Source organism: Dipodomys spectabilis, unplaced genomic scaffold (assembly GCF_019054845.1).
Source record: "Dipodomys spectabilis isolate Male_0828 unplaced genomic scaffold, ASM1905484v1 ptg000095l, whole genome shotgun sequence".
Classification (NCBI taxonomy): domain Eukaryota; kingdom Metazoa; phylum Chordata; class Mammalia; order Rodentia; family Heteromyidae; genus Dipodomys; species Dipodomys spectabilis.
In genome coordinates, this window is record NW_024870772.1 from 4,763,588 (window position 1) to 4,785,020 (window position 21,433).

Here is a 21,433-nt window from a genome sequence, read left to right on the forward strand (position 1 = left end):
GAGACTCTCAGGTTCTAAAGGATGCAAGACTTGGTTACTGTGCCAGACAGGTGAATTAATTAGAGTTTGGGGTTAGAAACATCCGTGTGGTTTGGCTTCCCACTTTGTAAATCTTCAGGGGCTCCGGATCTCTTTAAATTCTCTAGATACAGCAGACATTTCTAACCTACCTTTGGGGGCGAAAGTGAAGTTATTTAAACGATCCTTCTCATGGCAAGCATTTATTTCCGCAGCCTATTTATTAGGAAACAAGGGTTTTCTACACAAAGCATTCCATTATTCCTGCGCAACGTCGAACTGACTCTCTCCCCAAACTTGAAACACCATGCGGACGGACAATCGCACTGTCGTTCTATAAATACATACTTTTTCACAGAGACAGAAAACAACCCGAGGCATGAAGACATTACGCTTTGCTGACAAACGTGAATTCTGCTCAAAATAACTTCTCAAGCATCACCAAGTGGGAATATCTCCCCACTTCACCCCTCCACCCCCCCCCCCATCTATCTGAATGAAAAAAACAACAACAACAACTCGCGGAGATCAATCCTTCAAGGAGAAAGAATTTAGAGCGCTCTCTCCATTGGCAAGGCGATTGCTTAGAAGCTTTTGGAGAGGATTTGAAACAAAACAAAACAAAACAATGCGAGTAGTCGGAAGAAGCGGAGTGTTAAGCATGCAATCTAACGGTAGTAAGAGAAGTGGGTGATCGTCTCTTTTTCCGATCGCCTCTTCTCGGTCCTGGCTTTTTTTTGGGGGGGGGTCCCCCTCCCCTCCTCCCTTCCTCCGCTCCTAAAACGCTCCTTCTCCTTCCCTCCCTCCCTCCCTCTCTCTCTCTCTCTCTTCGTGTCCCCCCCCCCCCCCTTTCTCTCTGTCTCGCAGTGACTCTCGAGTCTCAGCTCCGAGTTCCTGGTTGGATAATTTGGGTTAATACTAGTGAGTGAGGTTTTTGCGGCTTCAAAGGGTATTTCAAGTTTCCGGAGCTCCTCCCCTCTGCACCCTGTGACAACAACAACTCGTCCAGCCGGCAGCCAGCACTTTTCAGCTCATTTTCTCTCTGTCATTCCCCGCTCAATCTTTGATCAATGTACTTGCCAGGGAGCACCCAAGTCCCTCGATCCTCCACCTCCTCCTCCTCCTCCTCCTTTTCACCTTCATCTTTAACTTTGTGCTAGAGCCGGGACCCACACCACCACAGCCGACCCTCCCCGCCCCCGCCCCCCCTCCCTCCCTACCTCTCCCCTCCTCCCCAAACCAGCCCTGGATCTCAGCCCCCCGGAGAGGACTCGCATTTCGACTTGCGGGACACTTTTGTGCGTTTCTCTCCAGAGCGCTTTTCGCGCTCGCCCCTCGGGCGCTCGCTCGCCGCCGCTCCTCTCGCTCGCTCGCTCTCTCCTTCTCTCCGGCCCTCACCTTCCCCCCCCTCCCCACACACCGTGCCCCCTTCTCTCCTTTTCTCCTCCTCGTCCTCTCTCCGAGAGTTGTGGTTGTTGTTGCGGTTGTTCCCCCCCTCCCTCCCTCCCTCGCTCGCGCTGCTCGCTCGCTCCTTCTCCCCCTGGCCCTTCCCGGGTGAGTGTGTTCGGTGTTGGGTGCGTGTGTGTGTGTGTGTGTGTGTGCGCGCGCGTGTGTCCGTGTGGCAACTTTTTCTCTCCCCCCCCCCCCCTCGCTTCTCTCCTCCTTCTGTTTCCCCTTCTATGTGACCATGGCAGTGCCGGCGGCTTTGATCCCTCCGACCCAGCTGGTCCCCCCACAACCCCCGATCTCCACGTCTGCTTCTTCCTCGGGCACCACCACCTCCACCTCCTCTGCGACCTCGTCTCCGGCTCCGTCCATCGGGCCCCAGGCGCCTTCTGGGCCAACTCTGTTCCGGCCGGAGCCCATCGCGGCGGCGGCGGCGGCCACAGTCACCTCTCCGGGCGGCGGCGGCGGCGGCGGCGGCGGCGGCGGCGGCAGCGGAGGCGGCGGCGGCGGCAGCGGCGGCAACGGCGGCGGCGGCGGCGGCAACTGCAACCCCAGCCTGGCGGCCGCGAGCAACGGCGGCGGCGGCGCCTCCAGCACCCCCATCACCGCCAGCACCGGCAACAGCAGCATCAGCAGCAGCAGTAGCAGCAGCAGCAGCAGCAGCAGCAGTAGCAGCAGCAGCAGTAGCAGCAGCAGCAGCAGCAGCAGCTGCGGCCCCCTCCCCGGAAAGCCCGTGTACTCAACCCCGTCCCCAGTGGAAAACACCCCCCAGAATAATGAGTGCAAAATGGTGGATCTGAGGGGGGCCAAAGTGGCTTCCTTCACGGTGGAGGGCTGCGAGCTGATCTGCCTGCCCCAGGCTTTCGACCTGTTCCTGAAGCACTTGGTGGGGGGCTTGCACACGGTCTACACCAAGCTGAAGCGGTTGGAGATCACGCCGGTGGTGTGCAATGTGGAACAGGTTCGCATCCTGAGGGGACTGGGCGCCATCCAGCCCGGAGTCAACCGCTGCAAACTCATCTCCAGGAAGGACTTCGAGACCCTCTACAATGACTGCACCAACGCCAGGTAAAAGAGCTCCCCCCAGCCCCCCGCTCTCTGGGACCCCCGTCTCACCCCTCACCTCCTCCTCTCTCCCCCGGCCCCGCGCCGCTCGCTCCTCGCGCCCGCCCGCCGCGCGCCCTGCCGAGCGCCGCCCGCTCCCCGCTCCGTCTCTCTCTTTCCACCGGGGCGCCCGGGGCCGCGCCCGACCTCCCGAGAAGTTGGTGCTCCCCTCCCCACACACACACCCACACCCCGGCCCAGGCCAGCCTCTTCCCAGCCCGCCGTCCCCCACACCCGCCGGGGACGCTGGGGCCGCGCTGCTGGGGAGGGACTTGGGGAGGCGCGGGAAGGAGGGGAGCGCCGCGCGCCTCTCCCGGAGCCGCAGCCCCCCCTTTTTTTCCTTGGGCCCGGCGGCCTCCGATCCATCCCCCCCCCCAAGCCTCCCCCCTCGGCACCTGAGTTCCACCGCCACCTCGGAGCACCTCCCGACAGGCGAGGGGTGGGGGTGGGGGTGGGGAGGAGAGGTCATGACCCTGCCTGGCAGGGTTTGGGGATCAGGGAGACACGCTCCCGGCGAGGGGCCCACTAGGAAGTCCGGGGAGCGGGCTGGCAGCGGAGGAGGGCACTCCGAGGTCAGGATGGGAAGGAAAGCTCCCGGCCCTGAGGCCCCCGGGGCAGTCCCGGGGCGCGGGCGGCGGGGCGGCGGGGGGGATGGGGGGGGGGGAAAGAGGACTGCCCCCGAGTTCTGCCCCAAGTCCCCCGGGGAAGCCTGTCTAGGGGAGGGGTCTGCGTGTGCGCGCATGTGTGCGTGTGTCCGCGGGCGAGCGTGTGCGTGTGCAAAGGAAAAAAAAAGCTGGATGCGAGGAGGGTTCCATCGGGTTTCCTTTTAGGAGAGAAGGTGACCCGTTGCCAGATTCGTGGAAGCTGATGGGCAAGGAATTACAGTGCGCTCTCTCTCTCTCTCTCTCTCTCTCTCTCTCTCTCTCTCTCTCTCTCGTGTCCGGTCTTTCTCCGTCTTACACACACATAAAGTAGGACTCCCCTCCCCCCCCTTTCTTCCCTTCTCTCCGCGTTTAAGGCTAGCTCACGCCGACAGCAGGTGCACGTTGGGCCCGGGGATACCCCGCAGACCAGAACCTTGTGTGTCGGGCCTCGGAACCCCCACCGCGCGCTCGCCAGCGCTGGAGTGGGTGCCCGGCCCGACCAGTTTTATGCTAATGAACCTTCCGTGGGGGAGGATCTACCGAGAGGGGGCGGGAGTGGGGCAACTTCGAGGAGTTTCGGGGTAGAAGCCGTGCACCGCTCCTTCCCCTTTCCCCGGTCCGCTTTTGTCCCCCTCCTCCTCTGCTCGCTTCAGGGAAGCGCAGAAGGAAAAAAAGTTCAGAACTTCCCCGGCAAGAGAGTGAATGGGGAAAGTTGGAGACCTGCAGCGACGCACGTGGGAACTGGGCTCGCAATTTGCGCGGAAACTTTGCTAGCCTCCAAATAAGCTTAAAGACGGGGGTGGGCTGGGGGAGGGAGCCTCGTGAGTGAGCTCTGTAACAGCCCGGGAAACTGAGGATGGGAAGGAGGGATACCAGAGGGAAATGCAGATGAAAACGCTGCTAGTTCTTCCTGGGACAAGGATTCCTCTCTCCAGGGCCAGAAGAGACTGTTAAACAAAACCAAACTCGAAGTCTATTCCAGCAGTCGTCTTACTGTGACCTATCCAGAAATTCTCTTCCGTGCTTATTTGCCATTTTGCACATGGGATGGGTGTGTTTCCGTATTCGAACTTCATTGAAAGTATCTTAGGGGCATACGCGCTTCCAGAAGGGGATGGACAGGTGGCAGTAAGAATGCGGGGGGTGGGGGAGGAGGGGGAAATCAATATCACTGAACACCATTTAGCCAGATAATTGGAGGCCTTGGTCATTAAGAATATCAAATACTTGCCCCACATCTATTGTTAATACTATTTGAACCAGGACAGAATATTGTTCTGGAGTTGTTCGGAAGAATGGTTAGATAAAATTTGAAGTCTCTTTCGGCATGATTGCTGTGAAATTCACTATCCAATGAATTGGTGAAATTCTGGCTTTTCTCTTTTCAAGTGATAGAGCCACTCTTCTTCCAATCCAAATTCTCTTTGTGTGTTTCTTAAGGCATGCATTGTACCAGGTAATCAGTAGCTGTTTTACATACACTGACATGCACACATGTGTCACTGCTTGAGAAAACATCATCCAATGATTGCGTAATAATTAGTTATAACCAATGTAAAGCAATCTTTCTAAAAAAGAAATTCCTAGACATTGAGTTCAAGTTCTTAATGTATGGACCAAGAAGAATTTTTTTAAAGTTATTAACTAAATTTTTAAAACTCCCTGAGGCTCCTAACAACTCTGGAGTTCAAACTTGCAGAGCCAAGATAAGTTCAATTTTGTGGAACTGTTTATTCCCTCGAATATATCTCATCACTGCTCTAATTATACTTCAATTACCTGGCCTTAACACTTTGTAATTAAACGTGTTGCTCTAAAAATCCTCTATCAGGTTATTTTTAAGTTCAGTATAGAAAATGGGTTGACAGTATTGAATTTTGATTTTGTATAAACTAAAAAGCTTACTTAAATATTTACCATGTATTTAACATGCAAGTATTGTAGGCATTAACACACGAAAATACATGGTTGCAGATATCTACTCGAATTCTACGATCTCTGCATTAAGGAAATAGAAAATTGACATTTGAATTATCTCTTATCAAAAATATTCTAGTTTCATCGTAAGGCATTATTATTTTTGATGTTGAATCCAAGTGCTATCAGTTTTTAATTTGGAATCAACAGCCTACATGTTCTGCATGTTAAATTTTAGAAACTAAAATTATTTTTCATTCAAGTACAATTCATGCCTATGTTATGGGTTGTTTTCCATTCAACTATTTACATTGATTTTGTTCATGCTGGTTTCTGCTGTAGTTACTTAACAGGATAAGAGGATCATTAATGCAGAGAATAATAGAAACTGCCAGAAGGAAAACTGTATAAAATTATGTCTGTTGGTTGTATACAGTATTATATAGAGTGTAGATGGTGTATGAGAGGAGCATATTTTAGCATTTAAAGAATATATATATATATAAAATTATGAATCTTTGTAATGTTCAAATGAAGCAATCAGAGAAGCAGAAAAGATGTAAAGAAAGGCAAAGCTTCATAAATGAGCTCCAAGTGGCTCAATAAGTTAGCAGCAAACCTTAGACTAGATTTAGTTTGCTTGGGGCTATTGTATTAGTATGCTATCTATGAAAACTGGAGTGCATGTTGAAGCCATCTGTCAGTATTACAAGTAAATTAAAAAGAAACTCACCTGCTGGATAGGAAAGCTAGAAAGTTCAATTCTCAAACCATGAAAGAAAATGTATGGAAATATATTTTAAAGTTCTCAAAAGGCAAAATCTGACCTTGATCAGTTTTCTCCAGTTATTATTTTAAAACTAAACATTAGTTACATGAGCAGAATTCAGTTGTTGACTATTAAATAACAGCAACATGAAGAAGAACAGCAATTATATACATATTATGAGTCAATTGCTTGTTTGTAGATTTGAGTTAGAATTCACGTCCTGTGAATTTATGTAATATAAAGTGACTCTTGCATCAAGTCTAAAATGCTCATTTCTTTGACTATTGCTAGAAGATTGTTTTCTTTCAGGGTCTTATTTTAGCTTCTATGAGTAGATTTCCAGTTAGCTTTAGTAGATATTTTATATGAATATAGATGTATACCATCCATGGACAGAAAATTGAAAGGCTTGTCAAGCCCTTTATGAATAAAAGTTAAGTGTAAAAAGAACAGGATTCCCACTCCCCTAACTCTTAGCTTTATTTTTCTTGTCAGGGGTTAATAAAGATAGAAAGCTGGAACCATCTCCAGTTAATTTTCTCTTCTTGCCTGTTTTTCAGTCACACTGATTTGTGCATAGAGAAACAACAAAATGTAGATTCACTCACTTCTAACAGATAATTATGACACTTGGCACAGAAAAATTCAGGGATTAGTTCATATAAAGAGAGATTATGCTTTTGAAGTTTTGTATTACAGTAGGTTAATGGTTCCTATAAAGCCTAGTGTCTCATTTTATAACGTTTCTAGAAGAATACACCACAACTAGAAGGCTAGGGCATAAAATCTGGAAGTTGTTTTGATACTGCAACTTACTTCTATTTTAAAAGGTTAGGAAATTATAGTTTAATAATTAATATGTGAAATAGGTATGAGAAATTCTAGGTTTTACATTTATTGTTCACTGTTTACATGGTATTACAGAAAACAAATTTCTTAAGTTTTTTAGATATCTTTCAAACCTGTTGTTTTCCCTGGAATTGGCCTCCAATAAAATAATCATCATTACTAGCAATAGAGCACAGGACTACAAAGATGCTTTACTTTTTTGAACTCTACAGTTTATTACTAATGTCCAGGAAAGAAATTTGATTTGCACATATGATGTTTTATCTTACACAGCTTCACTTACATAGAATAAACTACAAGACAGGCATCTCCTCTCCCAAGAGATTCCTTGCAGTTTTTGACATTGGATACAAAACTTTAAAATTCTTCTTATGCTTAACATATTATATCTCTTGGACGTTGCAAATAATTTATTGAGACTAATATTAGCCATCCTCTTTTTGCCCTGCTTACCTCCCCAAATCCCTAGAGACATGATACCCAATATTGATTACAGTCTTGGCATGATTTGAACATATATCACTCTTCTTTTTGGCAATTTGCTACATTTGATTCACCAGCATTCACAAACATAATATACTTTCTTGTTTTCATTTGCTGTTTTGTTTCTGGAATGTAAGTAGCATGTGTAAATTAGTTTAATGTGCAACCATTTTAAGAACAATTTGTGATTTGACTACCAATTAGTATTATTTTACCTTTTCAAGTTATCTTATTCAAGTCATAGAATTTCCTTTGTCAATGAAGTAAAATAGTCATGAAACAATGTATTAGCAACATAGAAAGAAATATTGCAAAATGTAATAGGAAATGAGACTCTCACAGGTAATAAATTGTCTTTCTTTGAATCCTTGTCTGAAGAAGTTAATTTAATGTATGCCTTCTATCTAGTACAGGTGAGTCTTCTAGATTTCATTGAACATATTGATTTTAAGATTTTTCTGTTTTTACTAAACTTTGAATATTATCTTTTAAATATATATTATCTGCACACTGTTAACACAGAAAAAAGCCACCTCAAATAATACACTTTTAAAAAGATAATACACTTTTAAAAGGGTATTTTGGAATGTAATTAAGATAAAGTTTAATTTTATATTTGAATTGTTATAAAAACCAACTTTTAGTATATGTTCAATGCACCTTTTTCTTCACAGAGGTAATGCATCCTGATTGGTCAGTTTGAGATATATGTTATACTTATGTAAAGGCTACAACTTAAATATTAAGACAACATTTACTTTTTCAGGCTTTGAGACTGCATTTACAAGCTCCTTCTCTATGATGTTATGTTCATTGATTAATTTTTTAAAGTAAAAAATAATTAATTAAAAGACTACTTAATGGAGCTTAGGTACGTGTACTATCAGAACTTCAAGATCTCCATACATGTGTTTCTTTCAGACATAGAAAGTTGCTGCACAAACTTGCATTCTGTTCAAATTTCTTTACTTTCTTCCTTGATCTGTCAAAAGTATTCCTAATGGAAAGTAATTTTATGCTATAATAGCTGTTTTGTAAAAAAAAACAACAAAAAACAAAATAAACACCTTTTATTTGTTTTGGGGGATTATGCTATATACTAGAAGATATTCATTACCACAACATCAAATTCTTGGTTCAGAAAACAAGAACATCAAGCATACAATATTTTTAGTGTGATGAGCTATTGTTAGACATTTTAGAAAATGACCTGAATCATCATTTGATTCATGGTCATTGGTTTCAAACCAAGAACATTTTAAATTTCATGGTATATTCTGGCACAGATTTCTTTCCTAAGAGAAGAACAATTTTATTCCCTCAATTTACACAACTTCACTTTTTGAGCTTTCTAAATTGGATCCTAGATTTGTCAATGGCTGAATTTTGTGTGAGTCCATTGCTTTCTGATCCAAAATGCCTTGAGATGGATCCAGGATTTCAAAGCAGGATTCTTCTATAAATTAAAGCATATATGATTGCACTGACTGAAAGTTGTCAAAACAACTAATTAAACTAGAAAATGTACTATGTAATGACATAGTACATTAGTTAGGTCATAGTACATTAGTTAGGTTAGTTGGTCTTATTTTAATATAAGTATAATAATGTGCTCTAATCTATGTGGCACTGCTAGACATGGAATAGCCAGTTCCTTTAAAAAAAATAGGTTAGAGAATGATGATGGAGAGAAAGGAGGGAGGGAGGGAGAAAAGAAAAGGGAGAGGTGGAGAGAGGAAAGGAAGAAGAGGGAGGAAGGGAGGAAGAGAGGAAGAGAGAATAGAAGGAGAGGAAGAGGAAGGAATGGAGGGAGGAGGGAACTACTGGAGTGAAGGGAGGGAGAAAAGAAGGGAAGAAAGGGAAGAGGAAAGGCAAGAGGGAGGAAGGAAAGGGAGGAGAGAGGAAAAGAGGTGTGTGTGTGTGTGTGTGTGTGTGTGTGTGTGTGTGTGTGTGTGTGTGTGTGTGTGTGTGTATGTAGGATATATGATATTCAATAGAAGAAGCTAAAACAAATTATCCTTGTGCAGGATGAATACCATACCTGAAACCTAGTGATGATATTCTACTAAGGAGTTGAATTGGAAGACACCAGGCACAGAAAGAGAATTACTGCATGATCTCACTAAGTTGTGAAATCTTCAAACATTGAATACAGAGAAGCAGAGGGTAGACTGATGTTACATTTTATTGGTAAAAGAATACAAAACTCACTTAGGAAAGAGGAGTAAGAGATATGTTTTACAAAATAGTAGTAGACCTTTAAGAATCCTCTAGAAAAATGTGAAAGTATTTGTATTTGATAAAACTGGATATACTATTAAGACATTTTTCATAAAGCAACGGAACACGTTGGTTAATTTTTGAAGAGTCACGTTTAACAATTGACAAATGCTTTTCTTTCCTTAATACAATGCATGGTGAAGTAAGCATAACATCTGAAAAGTGTACAGTGTTAAAGTATGTTTAACTTTATATAATACAAATGTTTCTAAATAATTAGATTGCCCTTTCTATCACACTAGGGAAAAATAACCTTACTTGTTTGATCTTACATTCTTGTGTGTCTCAGGAAAATGTATCACTGAAAGGAAACTACTGGAAGCACATAGAAACATTTGTGGTTAAATACTTTTTATTCCATCTAAGGCATACTGGTCATAACTTAGATAAATGATAATAAATCTCTAGAATATGTCAGTCAAGGAAAAAATCATTTTCTTCACTTGTTGAGCATAGGAGATACTTTGCTAACATCTTGAAGTATATCCTGAATTTTTTTTATTAACAGCAACAATAAAGGGACTGTATTACTCATAGTCTGATATTTCAAAAACATTTTATTAATGTGTAATGAAGTAAACCAGTTGGAAGTTGAAAGCTTTGAACTTACTACAGTGCTGCTAAAATGTACTGATTTCTACTTTATGTTTAGAATTTTCTATTTTCTTTTAGTAAAAGTGATAGTAATGTTTATTAGGAGAATACACTTTCAAAAGATAAAAAAGGAGTCATCTATAGGGTCATTGACCAAAATCTTTAATTTTTTTAAATTTCAGTAAATGTCTCATGAATTACATATTTTGAGTTGGGCACTTTGTAATTTTAATAGTACCTTAAATTTTAAAGAACAATGTATAGAACTTTAAAGTTTATATTACCAGTCACGTGTATGTGTGTGTGTGTGTGTGTGTGTGTGTGTGTGTGTGTGTGTGTGTACTGGTTTTAGGGCTTAAACTCAGAGCCTGGGCATGGTCCCTGAACTTTTGTGCTCAAGGCTGGCACTCTTCTTGAGTCACAGCTCCACTTCAAGCTTTTTAGTGGCTAATTGGAGATAAGAACTTCATGGACTTTCCAGCCTGGGGACTTTGGAAGCCAATCCTCAGATCTCAGCCTCTCAGTAGGTAGGATTACAAGCATGAGCCACTAGCACCCAGCCCAGTCACATATTTTACATTAGAGTGGATCTTCCTGTGTGTACAGAGAATGGATTGTTTCTGTCAGTGGGTTAGAGATTTCTAGATGTATATTTTTATTTATGTACATCTTAGTTCATTATGTATCCATGCTATAAATGGTTATAACACATTGGGAGCAAAGCCTCTACATGTATGTGTATATTTACATGTACATATTCATACAACTTTAGTACATATGGCTATGGGACAATAACAAAACAATGAAATTGGATTTTTTTTATAATGTATAGTGGTATAATCCATAGAAGACATAAGTTACTTTAAAACCAATTTTAGAGTAAAGCAATAATTTCTACTTAAATACTTTTAGGAGCACAGTGATTAAAATCTTAACTAGCTTCTTAGATTATTGTTCTTAAGATAACTACAAGGTTGATTGATTCTCTATTTAAAAATACGTATGGGAGAACTATGTTTTTCTTTTGTATGAAGTAGATATTAAGCCATTACTAAAAATCTGGAACGTACTGAATAACTACAAATTTTCTATTTTTTTATTGGTTTATCTCATTGCTTCTTGCACTTTAGGGCAAGCATACCTTTTAGAATCAGTGGGTAATGATAGAAAAAATAATTTTACAGCCTAAAATAAAGTGGCTTCTAAAAGCTTTGCCATCAATGAGATGAGTTAGGAAAAAGGTCAGTGGGTTAATCTCCAGGTCTACATGAGGAGATGTATATTACTACATCTTGCAGTAGATTGTAATTGTCTTTGAAAACACCTGGTAAAGGTCCATTTAAATTGAAATCAATTACCTTCTCAATCATTCCATGGCATTTGTCAAATCCTTACATCATTGGTAAAAGTGCAAGCAGACATACACTTTTTGCAAATTAGAAAGGAGAATTAGAAAGGAGCTTATAAGATATTCTCCACTTTAAAGTTTAAACCTTAGTTAAAGCTTATGGAATTTTAAGAAAGATTCAGAACCCGCTGTATAATAAATAAGCCACATATGTGTAAATATATTATATATTTGTGTATAATAAATAAGCCATATATAAACATATGGCTTATATATACTTATTATATACTTATTATACATGTATACATGGTACATTATATAATGTACACATGGTACGTTATATCCATATATCATATATACATTTATCATATATACACATATATATATAATAAGAAGTTCATCTTTGCATGTTCTGATCTGTGTAGAAGCATTTAACATGCTTTTTCCATCATTTGGTATGCACATATCCTAAAAATAAAAAAAATCAAATGGTTTCAGATTATTTTATGGCTTATGCACTCTGATACATTTATTCTTACCCATTAAGTGTGCTCTGAGAAGTAACTATGATAATCAAAGTTGAATATACCTCTGTTGTTGGCTGATTATTTTCTCTATACTATTGAGAGTACATGCAGATTTGAACTTGTAGCCACGAACAGTGCTTCCATGCTTCAAATTGCCAACAGACCCCCAGGGATAGAAACTTGACCTGCTTTTATGAAACCATAGAATTACATTTATACAAGTTACCCCATGGGAAAGAAATGAACTGATCCCAATTCAAACCTTAATATTGGAGACTTCTGGGTCAAATTTGATTTTTTTTCTTTTTACAGCTGTTTGGCTACCATATTTAGTAACTTGATATTTTCAGGAAATTAAAAAAATATTATCAATCAAATGATATTTCACCATAAGCCAAAGTTTCATAAAAATTTTGAAGCTTTTTAAGGTGTTAATTTTTTTTAAAAAAATGTACATTATACATATATACATTCACACATATATCCTAGATTTAAGGACTTTAAACACAAATTTATTTATATGGAATGTAAAAATATTTGTTTTTTGCTGTTGAATTAATTAATGTCCATGAATCAATTAGATCAAGTGAAAGAAGAATCTTAAAGGGAACTTTCTTATTATAACATTTCAGGGGAAAAAAAAGTTTTATATGAGGATATTTAATTTTTCTTTGTATCACACTTTATATGGTTATAGTTCTTACTTTATTTTCAGTTATGCTGCCCCAAGGAGTTTCTAGAACATGCTTTAGGAACTAATTAAAATAAGCAAAGACAGTGATAAGTGGAGTACATAAGTTATTTTTCATGTTACTTGGATTTAGCTATGTAGAATGGAAAAGCGAAGTTAAGTATTTATTCAAAATAAAGAGTTTTAGATATGCTTCATAGTTTCTAGAATATCAAAATGCTCTATTACATACAGGCAAATTATAATGGACATAAATGGGTACGCTCATAATCTTTTTACTCATAAAGCTAATATTATTATATGACCACCACTAGATTATACCATGAAGATTGATTACTCTATATACTTTATTTGATTTAATTCTTATATACTCCAGAAGAATTTATAAGTGGTCAAGCAACATACCTATGTATGCTATTATAATTATGAGGGTTTAATGATCTCATCATTGAATTTTAGTTGAGATGACAAAATACCTTTCCCAATTAAAAATTAAAGAATTTCAACAACCTTCACTTCTTTCTGAATGTGATATTTGTAAAAATCATTTGGATAAGCTATTACTTCCTTACAAAAACCAAACATAAAAATTCCTAATAAGAATGGTAATAATACATTCATTTTTGGAGTGGAGAGAATGAAGTATTAAAATTTCCATTGAAGGATGCATCACAGAGCTAGCTATCCTAAGTAATTGCTATCAAGGAGAGGAGAAAATATTAGTGTTTTAAGCACATGAGCACATGAATATATATTTGTATATGAATTATATATACGTATATATATTTATATATACATATACAGAGTGAAGAGGAATGTCTTTCTATGTAGCAAAAACACTAATAATGAGCTTACAATTACTATTTTAATAAAGTTGAAAAGTTAAGCCAATTGTTCAAGTTGTTTCTTAACGTCAGTGTCTTGTTATATTTATAAAATACAAATATCTGATTATATATTTAATTTAAAAGTTTGTCCCTACTACTCTCATGGTGGTTTAACATGGCCATTGCTCCCCACTTTCTCTGCAATGGAAGGAGGAAAAGTAAGTGGATCATAAGATTATTATGTTTGTTTTACAGAACCTATTTCATGAGAGACAACCTATTCTGACTTTTGTAATGGCGATGATATGAAATTTCTATGACCCTTTTTGTCTTCCAGTGGCACCTTGCAGCTCTATTTCCAATAATGATTGATGGTACCCGTGCCATGAGAACTGGGAAAAGAATCAGCTTTAAAAATCTTGCTACAAAATGCATTCAGAGAAGGACGAAACTTTTATTTTTTAGGCAGTTCTTTAGAGCAATCTTTAGTTGTCCAGAAGTCTTTCTGATAACCCAAACACTAAGCTTTCAGACACCAAATCAAATTTCATCTTCTTAAATATCCCTATTATCTCAGTTATCAAAAGTAATCTCTTAGCTTGGTAGAATTTATATAAATAAAAGAAAAACACTTTACTATATAATTCACTTATCAACATTTAGCCAATTATAACTAAACTCAATTCTTTTGAACTGTTAAGACCAAATTTATCAGTGTGAAAATAAAATTCCTTTTTTAAAATTAAAGTTGCTTATTCTAATGTTAGGAAATAAAAATCAAAAGCGAATATTTGATCTGGAGTAAACTCTTTGCTCTTTTTGGGGGTAGTGGGTTAAATAAGGGTCCATGACAGGAATGCTGTTTGTTTTTCACAAAAGTTGTTTGTGATTTCAGGTACCCCTGGGAAATCTCTTGATCAGATTCACATCTGTTCCTGTCAAAGTGGGTGCTAAGATACCGGTCACCCAGCAACCATGCCCAAGAGGGAATTGGGCCGATAATAACTTCAAAAAGGAATGACAGATGCTAGATTAGGATGAAAGACAAAACGCATGAAAAATGAGCTTGTTAGAATCAAAAATTTGTTCAAGCACCTTTATGCAAATTAAATGAATACTGCATATTTGCATGCAGTAATTTCTACTTTTTCATTTGATTGAAAAGAATAGTGCATTTAAACTCACAAATGCCACCTCTTTTCTTTTCTACGAATTAACATACAAAGCAGAATCTCTTACTAAAAATCAGATTAGCCACCTGGGTTCTTCAATCTCTACCCAGGATGTTACAACGTTTTCCTTATGATAGAGGTTACTCTTTGAGATGACTTGGCCCATCTAATTTTTCTTAATAACAGTCTCATGTGAATTAAGATTACTTTAGATGAAAATAAATCCATGTCTTGAGAAACCATTTCAAAAGTAACCTTATCCTGTTTGTCCTTGAAATCTGTTAATGTACATTAATAAAAGATCACTCAAGATCAGCTCTCACCCAAAGCACAGGTTTCTCATTGACTGGTTAAATAACAACACATTAAAGTGGAGGAGTGTCGTAGCTGAAAAGAAAGGAAGCAGAAAAGTCTCTTCAAAATTTAAGATGCTTTTTGAAACATTACCAGTGTTTCTCCCCAGTTGGTCACATACTAATCAAAATTTAGAAGGGCCTGATAAAATGTAGAGATTGAGAGAGGTTTCTGAGTCGTGGTTTAGCAATGTCTAATGTGGTCACGTAGAGAAATTGATTTTCTTCAGAAATTAATTAATTTTTCATATCGCCCTAAGCTGCAGTTAAAAAGAGTGCATACTTGTCTGTTTTTTCCAGAAATATTGCCTAATCATATTAATACCATTGCCCCAAGGATGAAAAGATAATTGTACAAATGCATTTGGAAATATGTATCACTGAGTATTTATGATTAAATTATGCAAATGACCCAGCTCTCATCCTTTCCAGACCCAGATTGTCTAATTAGGATTGATATGCTGAATAGATGTTCCAGAATTTGAATACAAGCATGTCCAAGGAGCAGAAAATTGGAAATGACAAGGCTGAAATCCAAAGAAAAGTGTCTTTCGTTTCTCTACTTTGTTAATGTGCTGTTAGCAGTTGAGGGTTGTTTTACCCTCCTCCCTTTGACTGTTGTGAAGTTCCTATGCCCTTATTAGTAACAACTATGGTAAATGAATTGAACATCGGTTAATAAATTTCCTTTTATTTGGTGCTTCTTTAAAAATAATAACCTCTTAGTTATTCAAAGAGGGTATCCCAAGTAAGTTGTTCCAAACCATGTAAACTTACTCTCATTGTAAACTGACCCTTAATTAGGTAGCCTTAAAACAAACAAAGCAAAACAAACAAACAAAAAAACTCCTCTGAATTTATATCATGGCCTTACTACAGAGTTTTCCAAACTTAAGTAGTATAGTTGAAGTATTTTTCTCAGGATGTATTTCCTTGACTCAGTTTCTGCATGCAGCCTTCATTCCTTCAGTCATTTATCTTCTCATATTTGGAGAAAACTGTTTAAGTAACAGTTCTGATTAGGGGAAAAAGCAGCACTTTACATGTAACAATGTTTGAATTTGAGTTCCCCAGCAGGCTTTCTCCCTCATTGATTATACTCATTCATCTTAGATGGAGGGGTGGTAGTGAGTAGCTAGGAAGGGACTGAACTGTCAGGACTCCAGCTTTTGTTAAGCAGCAGGTAGTCACTGCCTCTGAACTCGGCTGGCTCCTGCTTTCCATCTGCAGGATGATGGATTGCTATGTTTAATACATTTCAGCTTTTGTCTGTCATAGTGTGGACAGACAGTGCTATCAGTGATTTCAACAGTGATTAGGGAACCATTTCAAACCACTCCTATTGGCCAGACGGCTTCCAGGGATGTCTGATGAAACATACTCCATTGGCACTCCCGCCATGTAAATGTGTCGTTTAGCTATGTGAAATGTGTTACCTTCACAGTAAACCAATGCACTGAGAATTCACTAGCCTGCATTCCTTTTTAGAATCAAATGCTAAAAGAAACTGTTGAGAGTGCTTTGACCCTCAGACTGAAATATTCATCCCAAGGAGTCCTAAGTTTAAGGTGAATCTGTACTCTTTACTACATTAATAGCATGTGCTTAATGGCAGAACTGTTGTTGCATAGATTCAGATGTCAGTTGTTGCCTGGCTCATCGATATTGAGCCATTTAACTTTCTAAGGAGGGGAGAATGGGCAGACTGTGTGAAAGCAGTAAGACATGACATGGCTTGTGTTATGCTGGGATTTGCTAAGCTGTGGGTGCTTTGTGGTTCACAAGTCCAAAGGGTGAATGATTTCAACAACCAGAAATCCACTATGTACCAACTCACTTATTCTCCCTGGAGTCTCTTATTCTATTTATAGAACTGGTGGTAAGAAAATACAAATAACTAAAGGAAAAGGAACTCTTCTTCTAAGCTGTTTATAATGGAAGCAAAGCTTTATTTCAAGCTTGGACTGAATAAATCAAATTGGTAAATAACGCATCATTTAACAATTATAATAATGTATTATTTACCAGTTATATAATAATTTACCAATTACAATGTAAAGCTATACCAAATGTAATGTATATTGGAATGTAAAGTATAGGACTGGTTATAGACATTTGAGTTTTAACTGTCTTAGAAAGCATACAATTATGGGAACAGCAATTCAGTTAACATTTTGAAGCAAAATTCTAACTCAGGAGAAACCATTTTCTCTTAATCTGTATTAAGGAAGAGTTTGAAGAAGAAAAATTGATGATTGATAGCAAAAGTTGGATGAGAAAGAACTACGAAACTTAGACTAGCGTCCCTTACTGATACAACTCTGAAATTGTAAAACTGTTTGCTGGGATTTTTTTTCAGTAAGAAGAACCATAAATCTATGCACACATACTCACATATATACATTGCACATCAGCATGCACAGACATGGGTATACCCGTGTATAACATCTCAACATCTCAACACTTTTTTTTCTGGTACTAAGGTGTGAAGTCATAGCCTCATAATCTTGCTTAGCTTTTTTGCTTAAGGCTGGTGTTTTACCATTTGAGCCACTCATCCACTTTGGCTGGTTAATTGGAGAGAAGAGTCTAGTGGATTTGTTTGCCCAGTCTGTCTTCAAATCTTGATCTTCAGATCTCAGGCTCATGTGTCACTAGGACAATAGGCAAGAGCTACCAGTGTCTGGTTTACCAGCTAAATGTGTTGGCATTTTGATATTGATATTTGGTAATAAGGAGAGGTATTACTTCACCTCCTGGGAAAATTATTAAAAACATTCATATGTTCGAGAAATTATCTTATTCTTTGTCCTATTGATTTATTTGTATAAATAAATATACTTATTTATAATAAATGATCACTTATCTGTTTTCACTCATGGTTAGTTCTCTACCACTTGGACTACCCCTCTATTCCAGCTTTTTTTGCTGGTTAATTGGAGATAAGAGCCTTTTGGACTTTTCTGTCAGTGCTGAGTTCAGATTATATTCCTCAGATCTCAACCTCTTGGTAGCTAGGGATAAGGTACAGGGGGAAGCTATTAGCATGTTCCAGCTTCTGAAATTGCTGCAATATAAAGAATTTCTAAGTCAAAGGGAAATGCAAGCCCATTTGTGTGAAATTAAGGTTCTTGGCCTTGAGCGCATAGCAGCAGATTGAATAGAAGAGCAAGGAGATACTGAGTAATACTCTTCTCTAAAATGAACTATCTTTTTTTTTTTCTGGTCCTGAAGCTTGAACTCAGGGCCTGAGATCTGTCCTTGAGCCTTTCTGTGCTCAAGGCGGACACTTTGCCACTTGAGCCACAGTACCACTTTCAGCCTTTTCTGTTTATGTGGCATTGAGGAATCTAACTCAGGGCTTCATGCATGCTAGACAAGCACTCTGCCACTAAGCCACATTACCAGCCTAAAATAGACCTATCTTAATGGAATGGTCATATCTGATATTATTTTTCTTTAACTACCTGGTAATAACTTTTATGGAGATAGTTAATGGTAAGTAGGCTTAGGATTCGGGCCTGGATTGGCATCAACCAGGAAAGGGACATCTGCTACAGATTTCCTCCACCCCAACAAACATAGGAAATATAAGTACTCGGAAAAGGCAAATGTGTATTTGACTCATGAAATGAAACTGTATAGGCTACTCAAAAGCAGATCTTATGCATCATCTGAAGTGTGTGTGTGTGTGTGTGTGTGTGTGTGTGTGTGTGTGTGTGTGTCTGCAAATTGTAGGTTGCCACCCCTTGTTATGCACAATGCTAGTATTATGTTTAGTTAAATCTCATAATTACAAAGTAATACAAGTCATTTGTCTTGCTGTAGTTAACAAAAAGAAAAAAAAAATATGTGCTAGGAACTAAATAAATGAGTTTCTCATGAGGCTAAATGAATACATTTGCTGCTGAAAATGGTTGTGAGCAGAGAACTCTGAGATCTCCTTTACTCTCTTTCTCTAACCACAGTGTGTACAATGGCTTTCCCATGGGCACAGCAGCTCTGGTTTTAGTGTTGAACTACTATTATTTGGTGGCTCCATAGATTGGGCGAAATAGGAAGTTGGGCTAGTAGGTTCAACTTCTTATTTCTCAGTAGCTTCCTACAATGATTCCACTTCTAATGAGGTGAATAACTACTGCATGAAAGAGGAGAAAAAAGGGTTTTGGCCATCTTAGCTAATAAATCACATTGACTGCCTGGCTGATCAGATCAATTGTGCATAAATCAGTACCTTAAAGAGTCTTAAAATAAGATTCTACCAAGACCAATCGATCCACTGGCTTGTGTAAAGAAAGGCACGGTCTCTTACCCATAGTGTTCAGAACAGGAATCTGCAATAAGAGGCTGCGATGTTGAAGGAAGTGTCTTGAGACATCAGGGGTAAGATTCTGACGTGTGAACCAGTTGTTATTTTCAATAGTTTTTGCCTTCTCTACTTCAGTCTTGTTAAGTTAGCAAGAGTATGGAATTATTAATATGAAATGAATGTTCAGTTTTTAGAGTATTAACAAGTATAACATGTAGTGAGTGTATGTTGTAAAAATATTTTGATGTTATTTCAAAGGAAATTAGATTAATACTGAAAAAATTTCTTAACCATAATCCACGCAGATTTGAGATTTATTAATCTTATCGACATCTTGGAAATATGAGGTTTTTTTTTTGTGTTGTTTGTTCTAGCTTCACTAAAACAGTAACTGTCAATGCAATTATTTTTTCTTTTCGTTTTTCTTTCTTTCTTTTTTTTTTTTTTTGATGGTACTGTCTCATGGACTTTCCTGCCTGGACTGGCTTTGAACTGCTATCCTCAGATCTCAGCCTCCTGAGTAGCTAGCATTATAGGTGTAAGCTCCTGTGCCTGGCTCAGTGCAATTCTTGAAGTTAGAGGCAGAAGTTTCAATTTATTGGATATACAATTGCCTGTAAAGTTGGCCATGGCAGCCAAGTGTTTGCAATCTTCTTAATTCAAATGCATTTATGAATTCTACAGGGCAAAAAAACCAATCACAATTGTTTGCAAACAGTGTGCTTATTTAAGAGTATATAAGAGGTAAAGTTATTTGATTTTAAGCAGTGGGCAAAGCTGTCTGTAAACTTTAACAGAAATGATCTTCCTAAATGATCTCTCCTACCAGTCTTGGGTTCAGTACACAAAGGGCACGTTAATACAGTGCCTCTGATGTTAACTTTTATTCTTTCTTGTATTTGTCTCATAAACAGAAAAAAATTTCTTAGAGAATGGCAAACTTCTTTATAGTTTGACAAATTTGTAACGTGAATAGTATGGTGTTTCAACATCAAATAGAAATTTATAAGTACCATTGGTGTAATTGACATCACTTCAGTATAGGGGAGTAAAAAAAGAAGCCCCGTATGTTTTCATAGTTCATTCTATACAATATTTACATGATAGACATTCTTCCATTACACACATTATAAAATATCAAAAAGTAAGGCTTCCATTTCACCTGAGGATTCACCTTGACAAGTAATTATTTGACACCTTATATTGATAAATCCAAAGAACAGTATTGAATTTTTTTGAACTTAGAACCTTAAGCATGTGGATAAGTGCATCACCTGTAGAGCAACCCTTCCAGACTTTTTCTTCTCTCTCTCTCTCTTTTTCTTTCTTTCTCTCCTCCTTTCTTTCTCTGCTTTCCTTCCTTCCTTCCTCTTCCTTCCTTCTTTCCTTCCTTCCGTCCTTCCTTCCTTCCTTCCTTCCTTCCTTCCTTCCTTCCTTCCTTCCTTCCTTCCTTCCTTCCTCTCTCTCTCTTTCTTTCTTTCTTCTTTTTCTTTCTTTTCTCTTTTTCTTTCTCTCCCTCCCTCTCTCCCTTTCCCTCTTTCTCTCTATCTCTCCCTCCCTCCCTTCCTTCTTATTTTATTTTTTAGATAAGATCTCCCTAACTTTCCTGGACTTGCCTTGCCTTGAATTCTTGAACCACTTGTCTTTATCTCTTGAGAAACTGCAAAAAATAGGTATTTTTTATTGTAAAATTATTTTCAGCCTTTGATTAACCTTGCTGAAAGAATTGTAAGGAAAAATGAATTGATATTTGTAAATTTCACTTTGAGCAATAGGTGACTATGTAAGTATCTTGTTCCTTCTCATTTTTACTAGCGATTCCTCATAGTACCTTAGTGATATGCTACTCTCTTTCCTTAGCTGTAGTTTCTTTTTGGAAGTATAGGATTTTGATTTTTTTTTTTTTTGTACTTGCTAGGGTGACACACTACCACGTGAGCCATGTTCCCAGAGTTTTTTGAGTTTAGTTATTTTCAGATAGAGTCTTGAATCTGTGCCTCTGAACTGCCTTGGACAGTGATCTTCCTATCAGCCACTACTGCCTGGTTTATTTGTTGAGATAGTGCCTTGTTAACTTTTTGCTCAGCCTGGCCTTGAACCAG

General features: G+C 39.0%; 1 protein-coding gene across 2 annotated transcripts in view; it reads left to right on the top strand.

Moving 5' to 3' along the window:
- Positions 1–1,550: 1,550 nt before the first annotated feature.
- The window catches only part of Dach1 (dachshund family transcription factor 1), a 381,247-nt gene continuing 361,364 nt past the window's right edge, over positions 1,551–21,433 (top strand). Inside the window, exon 1 of one of the 2 annotated variants that reach the window (XM_042685761.1) lies at positions 1,551–2,532. In XM_042685761.1, the coding sequence (XP_042541695.1) occupies positions 1,706–2,532 (827 nt within the window). In that variant the 5' untranslated portion in view covers positions 1,551–1,705. The remainder of the gene's footprint in view (positions 2,533–21,433) is intronic. The other variant, XM_042685760.1, reaches the window with a different exon arrangement.